At 46.4% G+C, this 15,592-nt stretch overlaps 2 protein-coding genes across 2 annotated transcripts in view; one reads left to right on the top strand and one right to left on the bottom strand.

The window, feature by feature from the left end:
• Window positions 1-15,592, bottom strand: part of SLC31A2 (solute carrier family 31 member 2) — a 543,264-nt gene that overhangs the window by 499,604 nt on the left and 28,068 nt on the right. The window lies entirely within an intron of this gene.
• The window catches only part of NIBAN2 (niban apoptosis regulator 2), a 101,527-nt gene that overhangs the window by 72,056 nt on the left and 13,879 nt on the right, over window positions 1-15,592 (top strand). Inside the window, exons 5-8 of the mRNA XM_079962056.1 lie at window positions 1,043-1,210; window positions 11,403-11,518; window positions 12,047-12,151; window positions 14,728-14,890. Coding sequence (XP_079818182.1) covers window positions 1,043-1,210; window positions 11,403-11,518; window positions 12,047-12,151; window positions 14,728-14,890 — 552 coding nt within the window. The remainder of the gene's footprint in view (window positions 1-1,042; window positions 1,211-11,402; window positions 11,519-12,046; window positions 12,152-14,727; window positions 14,891-15,592) is intronic.

The following is a 15,592-nucleotide window of genomic DNA, read 5'->3' as shown; positions in this document are numbered from 1 at the left end:
CACAGACAAAGAAGAGGCATCAGAATTCAAGAGCACATTGCAGCTAGGCAAAAGTACTTGGAGTGTGAAACAGGGCCTGTGTGGGTGTGGCCTGTGGAGAGGGGTGTGGCTTGGGGAGGGTTCCAAGAGCCAGCTAAAAAGGCATGGAGAGCCACGTTTGGCCCCCAGGTTTGAAATTTCCCAGTGATGGTATAGCACTTTCAAGGGTCCAAAAGTGATTGGTGTTGCAGTTCTGACAGTGACCTTGGAAGGAGGAGGATGGCGAAACTTGTGGCCCTCCCAGCTGTTGCTGGAATACAACTCCCATCATCACTGGCCATTCTGGCTGGGACCAATGGCCGTCGCTGGGTCCAACAACATCTGGAGGGCACCAGTTTGGGGAAGAGCAAAGTATATGTTGCCAGCACTGGGGGGGGGGGCAATTCTCTGTGTGATCTGGATGAATCTCCAATCTAAGCAGAGCTGCTCCACAGAGGCAACACATGGGCATGCAATGGGTAAGCTCTCCTGAAAGTTAAGGTAGTTCTTGCTAGTTGCTACCTCTCTGCATGAGGAGGGAATTTGCACAGTCTGTGTATCAGGCATGACTGGAGAGAACAATGGGCTTCCTCAGCCTCTGGTGACTCCACTTCCCTGTGTGAGTTTCTGCTGTGCCCTGGCTTCCTGGTGGGGAGTGGCAATGTGCAAAGGTGCAGTGGGCAGTCTTCTTTGAGGCCAGATATGCCTTGTGTTTAGGCAATGACTGAATTACCCATTTGGGAAGGAGGCAAGATTCAGCATGGGGAATGATGCAGAGTAGTGACAGAGATCTTCCTATCAAATCCAGTATCCTATTCTCTCAACCGACTAGCCAGATGTGTGAATCCCACATCACATAAGCGCAAATGCCCTCGTCTGCTGGCCTCTCTGACTGTGTGTGTTTTTCCAGTCAGGAATAAATCACATGATGTGTGTCATGCTTTGAAAGTGGGGGTGCTGGTTTCTTCCTAGCTCTGCCACTGTCACATCTGTCTCTCCCTCTTCGTGTTTTTTTGTCCCCCAGGTTCTGCACCCAAATCGGGCAACACCTCTGTCTTCAAATGCCCCACAGAGTTCCCTCTCATCCTATGGCACCCTTACGCCCGGCACTACTACTTCTGCGTGATGACTGGGAAGGAGCATGAGAAGTGGCGAGCCGTTTTCCAGGACTGTGTGCGCCACTGCAACAATGGTAAGTCAGTCAGAGACTGCCGGTTTAGCCTCTCGGTGGACAGCAGAGGCTGCAATCACACAACAGCCTATTCCATTTCCTCCATGGTTTCACTTGACATTGTATATTTGAGCCTGCATATGATGTAAATGCTGCTTCCAGAACTAATGAAATATGGGCATAGAAAAGATTCCAGCAAGCGTTTAAAGGTTAAAACAGAAGGTGCTTGCTGAATCTCTTTACGCATATTCCCTGCGGATTATTTGTTTGGTTAACAACATTTGTATGACATTTGACTGTAGTAAAATCTCTAAGCAGTTTACAAGAAATATAAATACAGATTTAATAATAAATAATAAAAACAAAACACCATTAGCAATAATTAAAATTAACAGTAAAAGAGATTCAAACACATTAACATTTCTGTGTCTGGATTGGCTTCCCTGAAGAAGAAGAAACGTTTTAAGTACAAACAGAGTACAGTCATACCTCGAGTTGAATACGCTTCGAGTTGAGCGCATTCGAGTTTCGCTCCTAGGCAACCCGGAAGTAACGGAGCGCGTTACTTCCGGGTTTCACCACTTGCGCAAGCGCAGACGCTCAAAATGACGTCATGCACAGAAGCGGCAAAAAGCAATGCATGCGTGTGCAGACATCCCGTCTCTAGTTACATTTACTTCTAGATGCGAACGGGGCTCCGGAACGGATCCCATTCATATCTAAAGGTACCACTGAACAGTGAAGGTGCCTGCCTAATGTAAATAGGCAGGGAGTTCCAAAGTGTAAGGGGCCACAAGTATTAATGTGGCACCTGTAATAGTTCCATGGACTGAAGCAGTCAAGTGGGCTCATATGGGGCAAGTAAACTTGTCTCAAGCCATTAAGTGCTTTGAATACCAATAGGAACACCTTGAACTTGGCCTGGTAACAGATTGGCACCCAGTGCAGATATCCTTTTCCATCACTCTGAACATAGTAGGACTTCGTCAACTGCAGCATGACTGACTAATTAATGGGCATGTATCTTCCACTTAGGGATGTGGGTGGCACTGTGGGTTAAACCACAGAGCCTAGGACTTGCTGATCAGAAGGTCGGCGGTTCGAATCCCCGCGACGGGGTGAGCTCCCATTACTCGGTCCCTGCTCCTGCCAACCTAGCAGTTCGAAAGCATGTCAAAGTGCAAGTAGATAAACCCCCTGCAATGCAGGAATCTCAGCTAAAGCATCCCTGACAGATGACCATCCAATCTCCACTTAAAAACCTCCAAGGAAGGAGAGTCCACAACCTCCTGAGGGAGTCTGTTTCACTGCTGAACAGCTCTTACTGTTGGAAAGTTTTTCCAAATGTTTAGTCGGAATCTCCTTTATTGCAACTTGAAGCCGTTGGTTTGAGTCCTACCCTCAAAAGCAGGAGAAAACAAGCTTGCTTTCTCCTCCATGTGACAGCCTTTGAAATATTTGAAGATCACTGTCATATATCCTCTAGCCTTCTCTTTTGCAGGCTAAACATACCCAACTCCCTCAACCATTCCTCATAAGACTTGGTGTGCAGACCCTTGATCATATTGACTGCCTTCCTCTGCACACATTCCAGCTTGTCAACATCATTCTAAAAGGTGTCGTCTGACAGAGGCAGGATAGAGTGGGACTATTACTTCTCACAACACTTCTGTTCATGCAGCCTAGAATTACACCAGCTTTTTTTTTTTTTTTTTTTTTTTTGCTTCTTCATCACACTGCTGACTCATGATAAGTCATGATAAGTGAGTGAGAATTTGATCCCTGGTCTCCCAGGCACTGGTCCGACACTCTAAGCACTATGCCACACATAAAACGGGATGTGTGGGGGCGGTTAATTAAAAATCCATCATTAATGCATTAGTGTTCCATCAATTAAATATTGCAGAATGCACCTGCAAACCATTGCGCCCCGCCACATTTGCAGGAACTATAAGACAGGAGTACGGGGTGAGCTCCCGTTACTCGGTTCCTGCTCCTGCCAACCTAGCAGTTTGAAAGCACATCAAAATGCAAGTAGGTAAATAGGTACCGCTGCAGCGGGAAGGTAAACGGCATTTCCGTGCACTGCTCTGGTTCGCCAGAAGCGGCTTAGTCATGCTGGCCACATGACCCGGAAGCTGTACGCCGGCTCCCTCGGCCAATAAAGCGTGATGAGTGCCGCAACCCCAGAGTCGGCCATGACTGGACCTAATGGTCAGGGGTCCCTTTACCTATCTTCTCACTTAACCTCCTCTAGGAAAGGAGAGCGCTCCACCTTCAGAGGTTTAACTGCTAAACTGCCTTATTACCTCTACGAAGTTGCTTTTGACATATTCAGTCAAGATCTTCTTTCTTGCGGTTTCAGCTGTTTTATTCTAGCAGAGGCAAGAAGGAACAAGTATGGAAGAGCATTGTGGAAAAGCGTGTGTGTGTGTGTGTGTGTGTGTGTGTGTGTGTGTGTGAATGCCTTATGGACTGAGGCCAATGGCCCATCTAGTCCAGCATCCTGTTCTCCCAGGGGCCAACCAGATGCTCCAGTAGGAAGCCGGAAAGCAGGATCTGTTTGGAACAATGCTCTCCTCACTCAGGATCCCCAGCAAAGGAAAGGTTTCTCCTACATAGGAGGCAGAGCATAGCCATCATGGCCAGTAGTCATGGATAGCCTTATCCTCCACAAATTTGTCTAATTCTCTTTTAAAGGCATTCAAGATGGTGGCCATTACCACCTCAGGCAGGAGCAAATTCCATAGCGGAACTATGTGCTGTGTGAATATATATATATTCACAACATGTTTATATTTTAAATAAACCTGTCTTATTTCTTCCTCCCCTCTCTCACATAAGTGTCCCTGTCCAGTTTTTTTTCCTTTCCCCCAAATACAATTCAAAATTCATATAGAGGTAATAATAATAATAATAATAATAATAATAATAATAATAATACAACTTTCAAAGAAAAACAGTGTGGGGTAATATCCAAATGCCTGCAGGTAACTGCTGCAGAGGTTAAAACAGTGGTTTTCTAAGAGAGTTTCCCAGGAAACAAAACGTTTGGGTGCATTGTAGAATGGCAAGTGCCTTGAGTTTCGTGAGATCTGGTGCTTCTGGGGTTTGAACCTGGGACCTTCTGCATACAAAGCAGATGCTGTACCATTCAGCTATGGCCCTTGCTGCAAGCTTCTTGAAGGACTGGCATGGCTACAAAGAGGCCATGTAAATTTCAGTCTCTGCTTCTCATCAGCTTTGAATCACCCTCTGCCAACCGTGACAAAGTTTGTCTGATGAACTTAAATTTTTTGATGGGAACTGTTTTGGATGTTGTGAGTATAGGATTCTGACCAGGCACAGGGAGTGAGCAACTGGTGGAGCAACATGATGTGTCTTTTCCACAGCTGGGTCTCAAGTTGCAGTTTGTTGAGCTCCACAGCTTGAGCCAAAGAGATGATTTGGAAGAGAGCAGAGCGGTGCCCAGACTTACCAAGTGGGAACACCTCTCTTATAATCCGGCCTCAGAATTATTTGCTTACCTGGGGGGATGAATTTGTTAATAGTAGCAGTGTTGCAGTTTTGTTTATTTATTTTATTTAACAACATATATACAGTCATGGGAAAAAGAAAGTGCACCCTCTTTGAATTCTGTGGTTTTACATATCAGGACACAATAGCAATCACCTGTTCCCTAGCAGGTCTTAAAATCAGGAAAACACAACTTCAGATGAACAACAACACATGACATATTACACCATGTCATGATTTATTAAACAGAAATAAAGCCAAGATGGAGAAAACATGTGCAAAAAACTAAGTACACTTTACTGCTTCCATACGAATTAAGAGGCTAAGTAGCAGACAAGGACTGCTAATAAAATGCCCCTGCTTAATTGATCATCAGCAAGTGTGCCCACTTCTATAAAAGCAAAGATGATACAATGCTCTTAGGGAAGCAACTGCTGCTGCTAATGAAACTGGGAAGAGTTCTAAGGTCATCTTCAACCAGTTTTAAGTCCATCATTCTACAATGAGAAAGATTATTCAAAATTGGAAAATGTTAAAGACAGTTACCAATCTTTACAGGAGTGGACGTCACAGCAAATTCACCTCAAGGTCAGACCCTGCAATGCTCAGAGAAATTGCAAAAAACCCAAGAGTTACATCTCAGGCTCTATAGGTCTCAGTTAGCATGTTAAATGTTAAAGTTCATGACAGTGCAATTAGAAAAAGACAGAACAAGTATGGTTTGTTTGGAAGGGTTTCCAGGAGAAAGCCTTGTCTCTCTAAAAATAATATGGCAGCATGGCTTTGGTTTGCAAAGTTGCATCTGAGCAAACCACAAGACTTCTGGAACAATGTCCTTTGGACAGAAGAGACCAAAGTGGAGATGTTTGGCTATATTGCACAGCCATGATGAAGCAGGCATGATTCTAGAGCAGATGTTGTTAGGCTCCAGTTCCCATCAGCCCCGGCCAAAATGGCCTGTGCCCAGGGATTATGGGAGTTGCAGTCAAAAACCTCTGAAGTGCAGGTTAGCACTTCTTCTTGTTGTTGTTGTTTAGTCGTTTAGTTGTGTCCGACTCTTCGTGACCCCTTGGACCAGAGCACGCCAGGCACTCCTGTCTTCCACTGCCTCCCGCAGTTTGGTCAAACTCGCTGGTAGCTTCGAGAACACTGTCCAACCATCTTGTCCTCTGTCATCCCCTTCTCCTTGTGCCCTCCATCTTTCCCAACATCAGGGTCTTTTCCAGGGAGTCTTCTCTTCTCATGAGGTGGCCAAAGTATTGGAGCCTCAGCTTCACGATCTGTCCTTCCAGTGAGCACTTAGGGCTGATTTCCTTAAAAATGGTTAGCAGGTTAGCACAGGCTGGTGTAAAGACAAGCCAGTGCAGAGATTTCACTGGCTGGGCATTTAAGTTACTGAATGGAATAACAGCCTACCCACAGGGCTGGCCCAATACATTTTGGCACCTGAGGTAGATCTCTAAATAGTGTCCCACTCCCCGGCAGGGGGAAAGGGGGGATGGAAGATCTGCATCAGGAACAAGGGGAGAAGAAAGATTGACATCAGGATCTGCTGCCCCTGTGGATTCTGTCGCTTGAGGTGGTTGCCTCACCGTTCTTCATGGGTGAGCCAGCTCTGCCTGCCCATGTCCATCAAAGCCATTTCCACTGATGTCCATTTTCTGTTTAAGGGATTCTCAACACAAATATTCCTACATCTTCCCGATGTTGTTGTACTACAACTCCCATCATCCATGACCATGGCTGAATTGGCTGGGGCTGACAGGAGTTGTAGTCTGACCGACCTCTGGATCAAATAACATGGGCAGCCTTTGCTGGCCTGGTACCCTCCAGATGGTTTGGAATACAACTCCTATGAGACTTAGGACACAGTTTACCTTTTACTCTCCTTTAGTGCCAACCTTGAAGGAGGGGGAGAGGAGGGATACTTGTGCAATAAATTAGTATTATTTATATGGTGTTTGTGTGCGCTTGCACTAGAATATAATTTTTTAAAAAATATGGAACTGCAGATCTGTTGGATAGCTTTTCTCTGAGGCAAGCCTCACACCCACCTTCCTTTGAATGGGCACGCAAATATTGATTGATTGATTCTGAGAATCTGCAGGAGCTGTGGGCCTTTTTTCTCACCTGGGGACAAATTAATGCCTTCCCCAAGCTCCAATTAAGGTGAGCTCTTCCCAGCACCTGCTAGAGCCTAAACCGCTGTTAGCTATGCTCCCCCCCCCTCCCCGCCGCCCTTTTACTGCTTCCTACTGCAAAGTTGTGCAAACTTTCTGTCTATAGTGGGCCCTTGGCATGCTTTGGCAGGTTCTGGCAGGGTCAAACATCACCGCCACCCTCCTTTCCCTCCTCTGTGGGCTTGCAGCCCTGCCCTGTGCAGGGCGAGGCTTTGCTGGCAGAAGGTGGCATTTTCGATGCGGTGATCCCCGCCCATCCTGTCCTCTCCTTTTCTCTCTTGGCAGGTTTCCCGCTGCCTGGCCTACGTGGAATGCGTTGTGCGGGTGGGAGAGCATTAGAATGCCAGGCTAGAAAGCCATCCATCACCCCTCCCCACCCCCTTGGGGAGGACTTCCCTCTGAAATTCCTTTTCCCACCCTGAACTGGGCAGATCCTTTCACGGTGCTTACAATAAACCACCCTGTCCTTCCCCCTCCTTCCCTTTCCTCCCTGCTTTCTTTCAAGCTGCAACGTTTTGAGAGTTCACTCCCAGTACGTGTGCTGTTTTGTTATTTTAAGTTTATGTCCTTTGCAGTCACGTTTTAATTTATTGCTGGGCTCAGATGGCTCAGCGCCACCTTCTTAAATGAAGGAGTCGTCGTTAGGCTGCATGTTGTGCAACTGACCCATGGGACAAGGTCATGTGTGCAAGAGAGATTGCAAGGTTGGCTTTCTGTGCTTTTATTTATTTATTCCTCTTTATGAAAACCTACCACACACACACCTGTCCTTGTCCTGGCCTTTCCATCTAGCCCTCAGAAATAGCCCTACATCCCCCTCTCCCTTCACCAGGTCTGTTTTGCACCTTCCTAATGAGTTTTTGCCTGGCTGGAATGTGCCCTTGAACTCTGATCATGCCTCTAGCATGCCTGGACAGAGGGGTGTGCATAGCCTGCAGCTCAAAGGTAAAATTTGCGTTCGTAATGTCTCTGGTCCCACCAGAGTTGCCTAGGAGGAAATGTTCTGCACCCCGCATCACATGGGGATAGACCCACATGGACTGTGCCACCTCAACAAGCACGTGGGATGGTGCTTATTGGAGCCCTCTGCTAACTTGCTGTGCTCCAGAGGTTTTGGACTTCAAAATCTGGGTCTGGGGCTGATGTGAGCAACAACATCTCCTCTAAAATCAGGTCTGCTTCATGTTGTGACCTTCAGGAGCATACACTGCCAGCCCTACTGTGCAGTAACAACAACCTTAACTATAGTTGTTCAGGCAATGGTGACTTCAAAATCTCCTTGTCTTGCTGGAGGGCAAGAACAAAATTGCTAGTCATCCCCAGGCAGGACTGCAGTGGGGTGGCACTGGATCATCTCACCTTCCAGAATCTTTCAAGGGAGATGCTGGGCAGCCAGCCGCATACATGTTCTCTGTGTGTGTGTGTGTGTTCTGCCACATGCCTGGGAAATGTTCGTGCTGGCTTTCAGAACCCATCCACGATCAGCAGCCCTGCACCCCCTTACGCCAAAATGGAACCAGAGAAATGTCCCGCTCAGTGGCAGACCATCTGTGTTGCATGCAAAAGGCCCCAGGTCCAGTCCCCAGTGGCATCTCCCAAGTGGCACTGGGAGTGACCCTTGTCTGAAAGCCCTAGAGAGCAGCTTCCAATTGGTGTGGACAGTACTGAGCAAGATGGACCAATGCTCTGACTCAGCATAAGGCAGCTCCCTGTGTTCCTGTTTCTGTCTGAATTATGAGGACTAGAACCTTAGTTTATGGTTAAGAGGAAGACTGTAGCTCAATGGCTGGGCATCTGTTTGCACACAGACGATCCCAGGTTCAGTCTCTCAACATCTGGGAGGACTGGGAACGTCCCGTTCCTGGAAGCCTTGGAGAGTCATGGCCACTCATTATAGGCAGTACTGAACTAGATGGACCAATGATATGGCTAATATATAGCAGGTTCCTATTTTCCTAAGGAGATGGTAGTTCTGGATCTAGAGATGCAGGGTGGTGGTGGTAGAGGAAGTGAATCCTTTCCATAGGATCTCACGCATGTGCGCAGCCACAGAACCTGGCTGCAACATTTGGTGTCTCTGAATCCTACTGGGTAGGAAATAGTATTTGTAACGGGGGCAGGAGAGAGTCATGGTCACATTCTGCGTAGCTCCTTGCCTTCCCTGAGGACGGACAAAATATGCTCTTGTGATGTACCAGGCATCCGGTATTCTTCTTCCACCAGTGTTGAAACAGCCCCTCTTAATCCAGCATCCCTGTTGTTTCCTCCTCCACCAGAGCCTTTTAAAGAAACCAAAGACAAGGCAGTTAAGACTACCCTTTCTCAAAGGAGAGAGCTCTCTGCCTGTTTCCCTTTCCTCCGTCCCTCTACGGTTTGTCCCTGCCAACTCCAGACTCGGTCATTAAAAGAATGCCAGCTTTTTCTTTTTTCCTTTTACACCTCTTCTTTCCTTCTCCCATTTCAGAGTGGAGTGTGTGCCCGGGCTATAATTCTTGTAGCTGAAACCTTAGTCCAGACCTTGCCAGATCTAGCCACCTCTTGGCTTAACTCTTCTCATTCCAAAAAAGAAAGCTGTCTACTCCGAAAGGTTGGGGGGGGGGAAGACTGTGGAGAAATGCTCACAGCCTCCCCCTTCCCCAGCAATGAATCACACACAGAGGAATCTTGGGCAGCTGCGATGCACCCCTTTCTCCATCCGCCTTACGGGGGTGTTGCTTGTGTTAAAAGATTTTCAGAAATCATGTGCTGACTGTGATTCATCCCGTCACATTATTTTTAGTCACTTTCTCTTCCCTCTCCTCCCCTCTGCCCCATGCCAAAATGTGGCAATTTCCCTTTTGAAGACCTTCCTCCGTCTTCGGCTTTCCAGACAGGATTCCTCTTTTGTGGATGTTACGTCAATTTCCAGAGCGCTGTGATTGTAACTCTGACACTGGCACAGGCACAGCCCAGCCTTGCCTGTTTAACTCTTCCTTCTTTTTAACCCTTCTCCCTCTCCCTTAGCTGGTTGGGCTTGTTAGGAAATGTAGGAAACTGCCTTCTACAGAACTAGGCCATTGGTCCATCAAGGTTATCATTGACCAGCAGTGACTCTTTAGGGTTCCAGACAGGGCTCTCTCCCAACCCTGCTTGGAGACAGCAAGGGTTGCAGCTGGATTTCAGGGGATCCAGTTTGCAAGGCTGTGTTATTGTTTTGTTTTATGGAAGATTTGTCTGTATGGCATTGGGGCAGAGGGCTCCGTTTTCTCTTTCTGTCCTGTCTAGGAAGCTGGGGTAGCCTCTCCTACTGGATAGGATCATTTTGATTGACCCTGATTGCTTTAGGTTGCAGTTTTTCAACCTTGTTTCCCCAGATGTGTCAGACTGCAGCTACCATAATCCCTGAGCATTGAGCTAGGGATGTTGGGAGTTGTAATCCAACTCCATCACAGAATTGTAGAATTGGAAAGGGTCCATGAGGGCCATCTAGTCCAACCCACTGCAACAGAGGAATCTCTACTAAAGCATCTGTGACAGATGGCCATCCAACCTCTGCTCATATATTGGAAGGACTGGGGCAACCCAGTTAGATAGTTGGGGTACAAATTATAAAATTGTTGTTGTTGGTTCAAAAAAGCCACTTCCGCCCTTCAAGGAGATGGAGTCGCAGGCTTCACGGCCCCACCATGCGCGCGGCGGCTGGAGTCCAGCCCCGCTGATTGGGGGGATTCTCGGCCACGTCATCCCCTGGCCAGCCAATTGGCTGGCTCTGGGGGCGTGGCCTGCCCTACTTAAGGCAGGATGCGGCTAGGGATCTCCCTCTTTTTCCCACCTGCCAGCTGTTCCTGCTTAACCCTTCCTGGACTTCAAGCAGACAGACTGAATTTGGATATAGTCGGTTAGGACCAATGCCTAAGCCAATACCCCTCATCACCTGTAACCAATAAAGTTGTGGCCTTATTTAGCCCATTAACGTTGATAATTGTGTCATGTGTCTTTATTTCCACTGGGGGGGGGACTCGCCATGCAAAACCAAGGAAGGGGAGTCTTCCACCTCTCGTAGGAGTCTCTTTCACTGTCAAACAGCTCATAGGGCGAGAAAGTTCTTCCAGATGTTTCGTTGTTACTTGAAGTTGTTGGTTCATGTACTAACCTCCAGAGAAGGAGAAAACAAGCTTGCTCCATCTTCCATGGGACAGTTCCATCAATTGTTGTTCATAAGGCTTGGTTTCCAGACCCATGATTATCTTGGTTGTCCTCCTCTGCACACATTCCAGCTTGTCAATGTCCTTAAACTGTGGTGCTCAGAACTGGAGATAGTATTCTAGGTGTGGTACTATTACTTCCCTTGATCAGGCTGAGGACAATGGAACTTGTAATCAAATGGCATCTGGCAGGGGATGGTGGGAGTTGTAATCCAACAACATCTGGGAACTCATGGTTGAAGGACACTGCTCACTGCTCTAAGAGACACAGAGTTGACGTCCGCCCCCCCCCCCCCCTAAAAAATAAAAGCACCTTCCCCTTTTCTCTTCCAGGTATTTCTGAGGACAACAAGGTAGAGGCTCCTGCATTCACTGATGCCGTCCGCATGTACCGCCAGTCTAAGGACCAGTATGGCACATGGGACATGCTTTGTGGCAATGAAGCACAGGTGAGTCTTTGAGGAAGCAGCCCAGGAAATTAATTTCTAGGTATGCTTGACAACCTGAGGTCATAAGAACATCGGAAGCAGCCTTGTACTGAGTCAGAACAGTGGTCCTTCTTGCTCAGTATTGTCTACTTTGACTGGCAGATGCTCTCCAGGATTTCAGAAGGGAGTCTCTCCCAGCGCCACCTGGAGATTCACTGCCAGTCAGTGCAGACAGTACTGGGCTAAATGAACCAACAATCTGGCCCAGTTTAAGCCAGCTTCCTTTGTTTCTACCTCCCAGTGTGTGACCAGTGCTGTCACCCGCTTTGGCACTGGTTTTGCCATCACTAAGGCACCAGGCAAAGGTATTTCTTTTGTACCTACAGGAGTTCAGGTAGCACCAATGACTGGATGTTTTTAACCCAACTATGTTTTATGGATCAGTCTTATTATATCTTAGTCTCATTGTGAATTGTTTCAGGGCTTTTCGTTGTGGGAAGCAATTCAATAAATCGAACCAAATTTTCCTTACCTTTATACCCAATCCAGGTCTTGAGCAACTTAGTGATGGAGGAACTTCTTCCTGAGCTGAAGAACATGATTGGGCCCCGCCTGAAGGGCAAAATCCAAGAGAGACACAGAGTTTGGATCCAGGTGAGTGTGCGCTGAGCATGCACCAGTTCCCACTCTGTAATATGTAAATGTATGGAACTCTCTGCTGCAAGGTCCCAAGTTTGATCCCTGGCATCACCAGGTAGGGTTGAGAGACACTCCCTGCTTCAAACTGTGGATAGCCACTATCAGTCAATGTAGACAATACAGAGCTAGGTCTGTATTGGTATTGGTCAGACTTTGTATAAGGCAGCTTCCTATGTCCCAATGTTGCTCCAGGAATGTGGGAACCTCTCGCTCTCTGAATGTTGTTGAACTATAACTCCCATCATCCCTGACCATTGGCCTGGCTGGAGCATGCAGGAATTGGACACCTGCCAAATCTGGAACTCTACAGGTTCCCCAGCTCTGACTCCCTACTTCCCTTATAAATGGAAAACAGGATTTCTCCACCAGAAATTTCTCCATGCATTTGTGGCCCTGTCCATTTCCAGGCTACATTCAGTAAAAAAAAAAAAAAACAAACAAACAAACAAAAAAAACAAACAAAAAACACGCATTTAGCTGTAAGATAATTATGGCCCAGAATGTCAAAAGACCTCGGGTGGGAAGAAAATATATGTACTGTTTGAAAAGGATAAATATTTCCTTGTGAGCCATTTTTAAAAATAGATTGGCAGAAAACTCCCTTTTAAACAAATATTCAGCTCCCGGTGGCTGCCTTCCAAACACTGCAGTATAATGAGAACATTCCCTCCAGCTCACTGGAGCCCTGTGTGGAAGAGTAAAAAAAAGACCTCACAAGACCCCTTTTGCATGCACCTTCTCCAAATTTCTTAATACTTCCTTATTTATATGTAGGGCTGCAGGTGTGCCCTGTGATTCTGTGCCGGGAATTTATAATCGGGCTCAGAATTAATCCTCCTGTACATCTCAGCATTCTTCATGTATCTATCTATATCTGTATATATACGTGTGTGTGTATGTGTATGTGTCTGTGTATATGTGTGTGTGTGTGTGTGTATGTATGTATACGTGTGTATATATGTGTGTCTGTGTGTGTGTATATGCACACACACACACACACACACACACTGCTTTTCTTCTAGAAAAAAAAAATGCCAGTTCTGTATACTCTTGAGTGTCCCCAGAAAAAAGCTCTGTCTATATCTATACAGTCATACCTCGGGTTGAATATGCTTCAGGTTGAGCGTTTTCGGGTTGTGCTCCGCGGCAACCCAGAAGTAATGGAGCCCATTACTTCCGGGTTTCACAGCTCACGCTTGTGCAGATGCTCAAAATGACATCACTCGCATGCGCGGAAGCGGCGAATCGCAACCCACGCACGCGCGGATGTGGGTTGTGTTCGCTTCAGGATGCGAACAGGGCTCCAGAACAGAGGTATCACTGTATTCAGGTTTCTAGTCCTTATGAAAGTTTGTGTAGATGTCCTTGAAAGTGCAGCTTAAAAAATGCAACAGAGCAGCTGAGCAAGACTTGTGTGCAGTGTTTATTAACATTGAAATTTTAATTTATGGGATAGTCATAGATCACAGAATCAGAGTTGGAGGGGACTACGGGGGTCTAGTCCAACTCTCTGCAATGCAGTCTTATTGTTAATATCAGCTGGCAAGGTTTTGGTCGCCCCCCCCCCCCATTTTTTTTGTTATGCTCGCAAATAAAAATCCTTTAATAATGAGAGTGTGAGAGTTTAGGTGATATTTCAGGACCTGCTACCATGCCACTGTTTTTTCCTTTCATTATAGCGGTGGGGGAAATATGTGTTGCTTTGCAGAAGGGATGTGGGACTTGTGGCCCTCAATATCTTGCTTGACTTCAGCCCCCATCATCCCTGACCATTAGCCATGTTGGCTGGGGCAGATGGGAATTGGAGTCCAAGAACATTGGACGGGCCACAGGTTTCTTCCCCTGTTCTAGGGAAAAGAGTATAAAACCATGCAAATAGCAGAGTTTTGTGTGGCCTGGTCTGCTCCAATTAAGGGGCACAAAATTTAGATTCCTTGAGTGCACATTTTTTATCTCAACTTTTAACAGCTTCTCATTTTATTTTTGCTTTTCCTTAACAATAGAACAAATTGATATGAACAATAGAATGGGGGAGGGGCAGAGAAAGATCAGCAAGGGATCACAGCAGTTTGTATCATACACTTAAAGTAAATACTATTTGTACAAATTTAAAAAGAAGTAGTAGGTGTTCGGATGGGGGAGGGAAGGAGAAAAAATGGGGGGATGGGTTCCCACAAAGCCTGATGGGCATATACTTTGTGCAAACAATTCTAAGTACAAATCCCAGAGTGAAAATCTTTTCACTTTCTCTCTGATTTTGGTTTTCCCCATAGAACAGGTTGTTCTAATTTATTAATCTCTGCACCCCTGCGCATGTACATGTGTTCTGTTGCGAGCTGCAGGGCATATCTTACCCTTGCTGCATTAACCTTGATGTTTTATTATGTGTTGGAAGCCTCCCAGAGTGGCTGGGGCAACCCAGCTAGATGGTTGGGGGAGAAGGAGGAGGAGGAAGAGTTGCCTGTCTCTTGATGGCTCTCCCTGCAACCTTCCATCTTATCCAAAAAAAACCCTTCCCCATCTTTTCCTAGGTCTCTGACGCTGTGTATAGGATGGTCTACGACCAGACCAAAGTCCAGTACGATGAAGCTGTGGTTAAATGCGAGGTTGAGAAGCCTGGGATGACCAGCACCATTCGCACAGATATGGATCAGATCATCCAATCGAAGGAGCACCTGGCCAGCAAAATCCGAGGTAGGGGATGGAGAGACCCTTTGCTTTGTGGAAAGGGCCGTGGCTCAGGGCAACGCCCCTGCTTCTCATACATGAGTTCAATCCCCAATGGCATGTGCAGTAATGGCTGTGAAAGACTCCAGTCTGAAACCCAGCAGGAGCCAGCCAGTGTAGGCAACACTGAATTAAATGGACCAACAGCCTGACTCAGTGTATAGCAGCATCTTATGAAGGGAAGGGATGTAGCTCAGTTGTAGAACATTGGCTTTGCACGCAGAATGTCCCGGTTCAATCCCTGGCATCTCCAGGGGGGTTGGAAGAGACTTCGTTTTGAAATCATGGAGTGCTGCTGCCAGTCAGTGTGGACAATACTGAGGTAGAGGGACCCAGCTGTCTGACTTAGCATGAGACATTTTCAAACTGTTAAGACTAGTGGTTCTCAAAAGCTTTTGCTCTGGGCTACACTTTAAGAATATATTTTTTCTTGTGTCACACAAGAGTTTTTGTCTGTTTTTTAGACATTGGAAAACACAACTAGGATTGTCCTCATTGTCACTTGATGCTTTTGATCTCATTTTGAAAAGATACTTATCCATATTGTGCAAATAAAAATAATAGTATTTTTGATACCATACTATACTGTACTATACTATACTATACTATACTATACTATACTATACTATATACTATACTATACTATACAGGTGGCAACCATTTTAAGCA

Source organism: Podarcis cretensis (assembly GCF_951804945.1).
Source record: "Podarcis cretensis genome assembly, chromosome: Z".
NCBI lineage: Eukaryota > Metazoa > Chordata > Lepidosauria > Squamata > Lacertidae > Podarcis > Podarcis cretensis.
The sequence above is the reverse complement of the archived record's forward strand: the minus strand, read 5'-3'. Positions and strand labels throughout refer to the sequence as shown.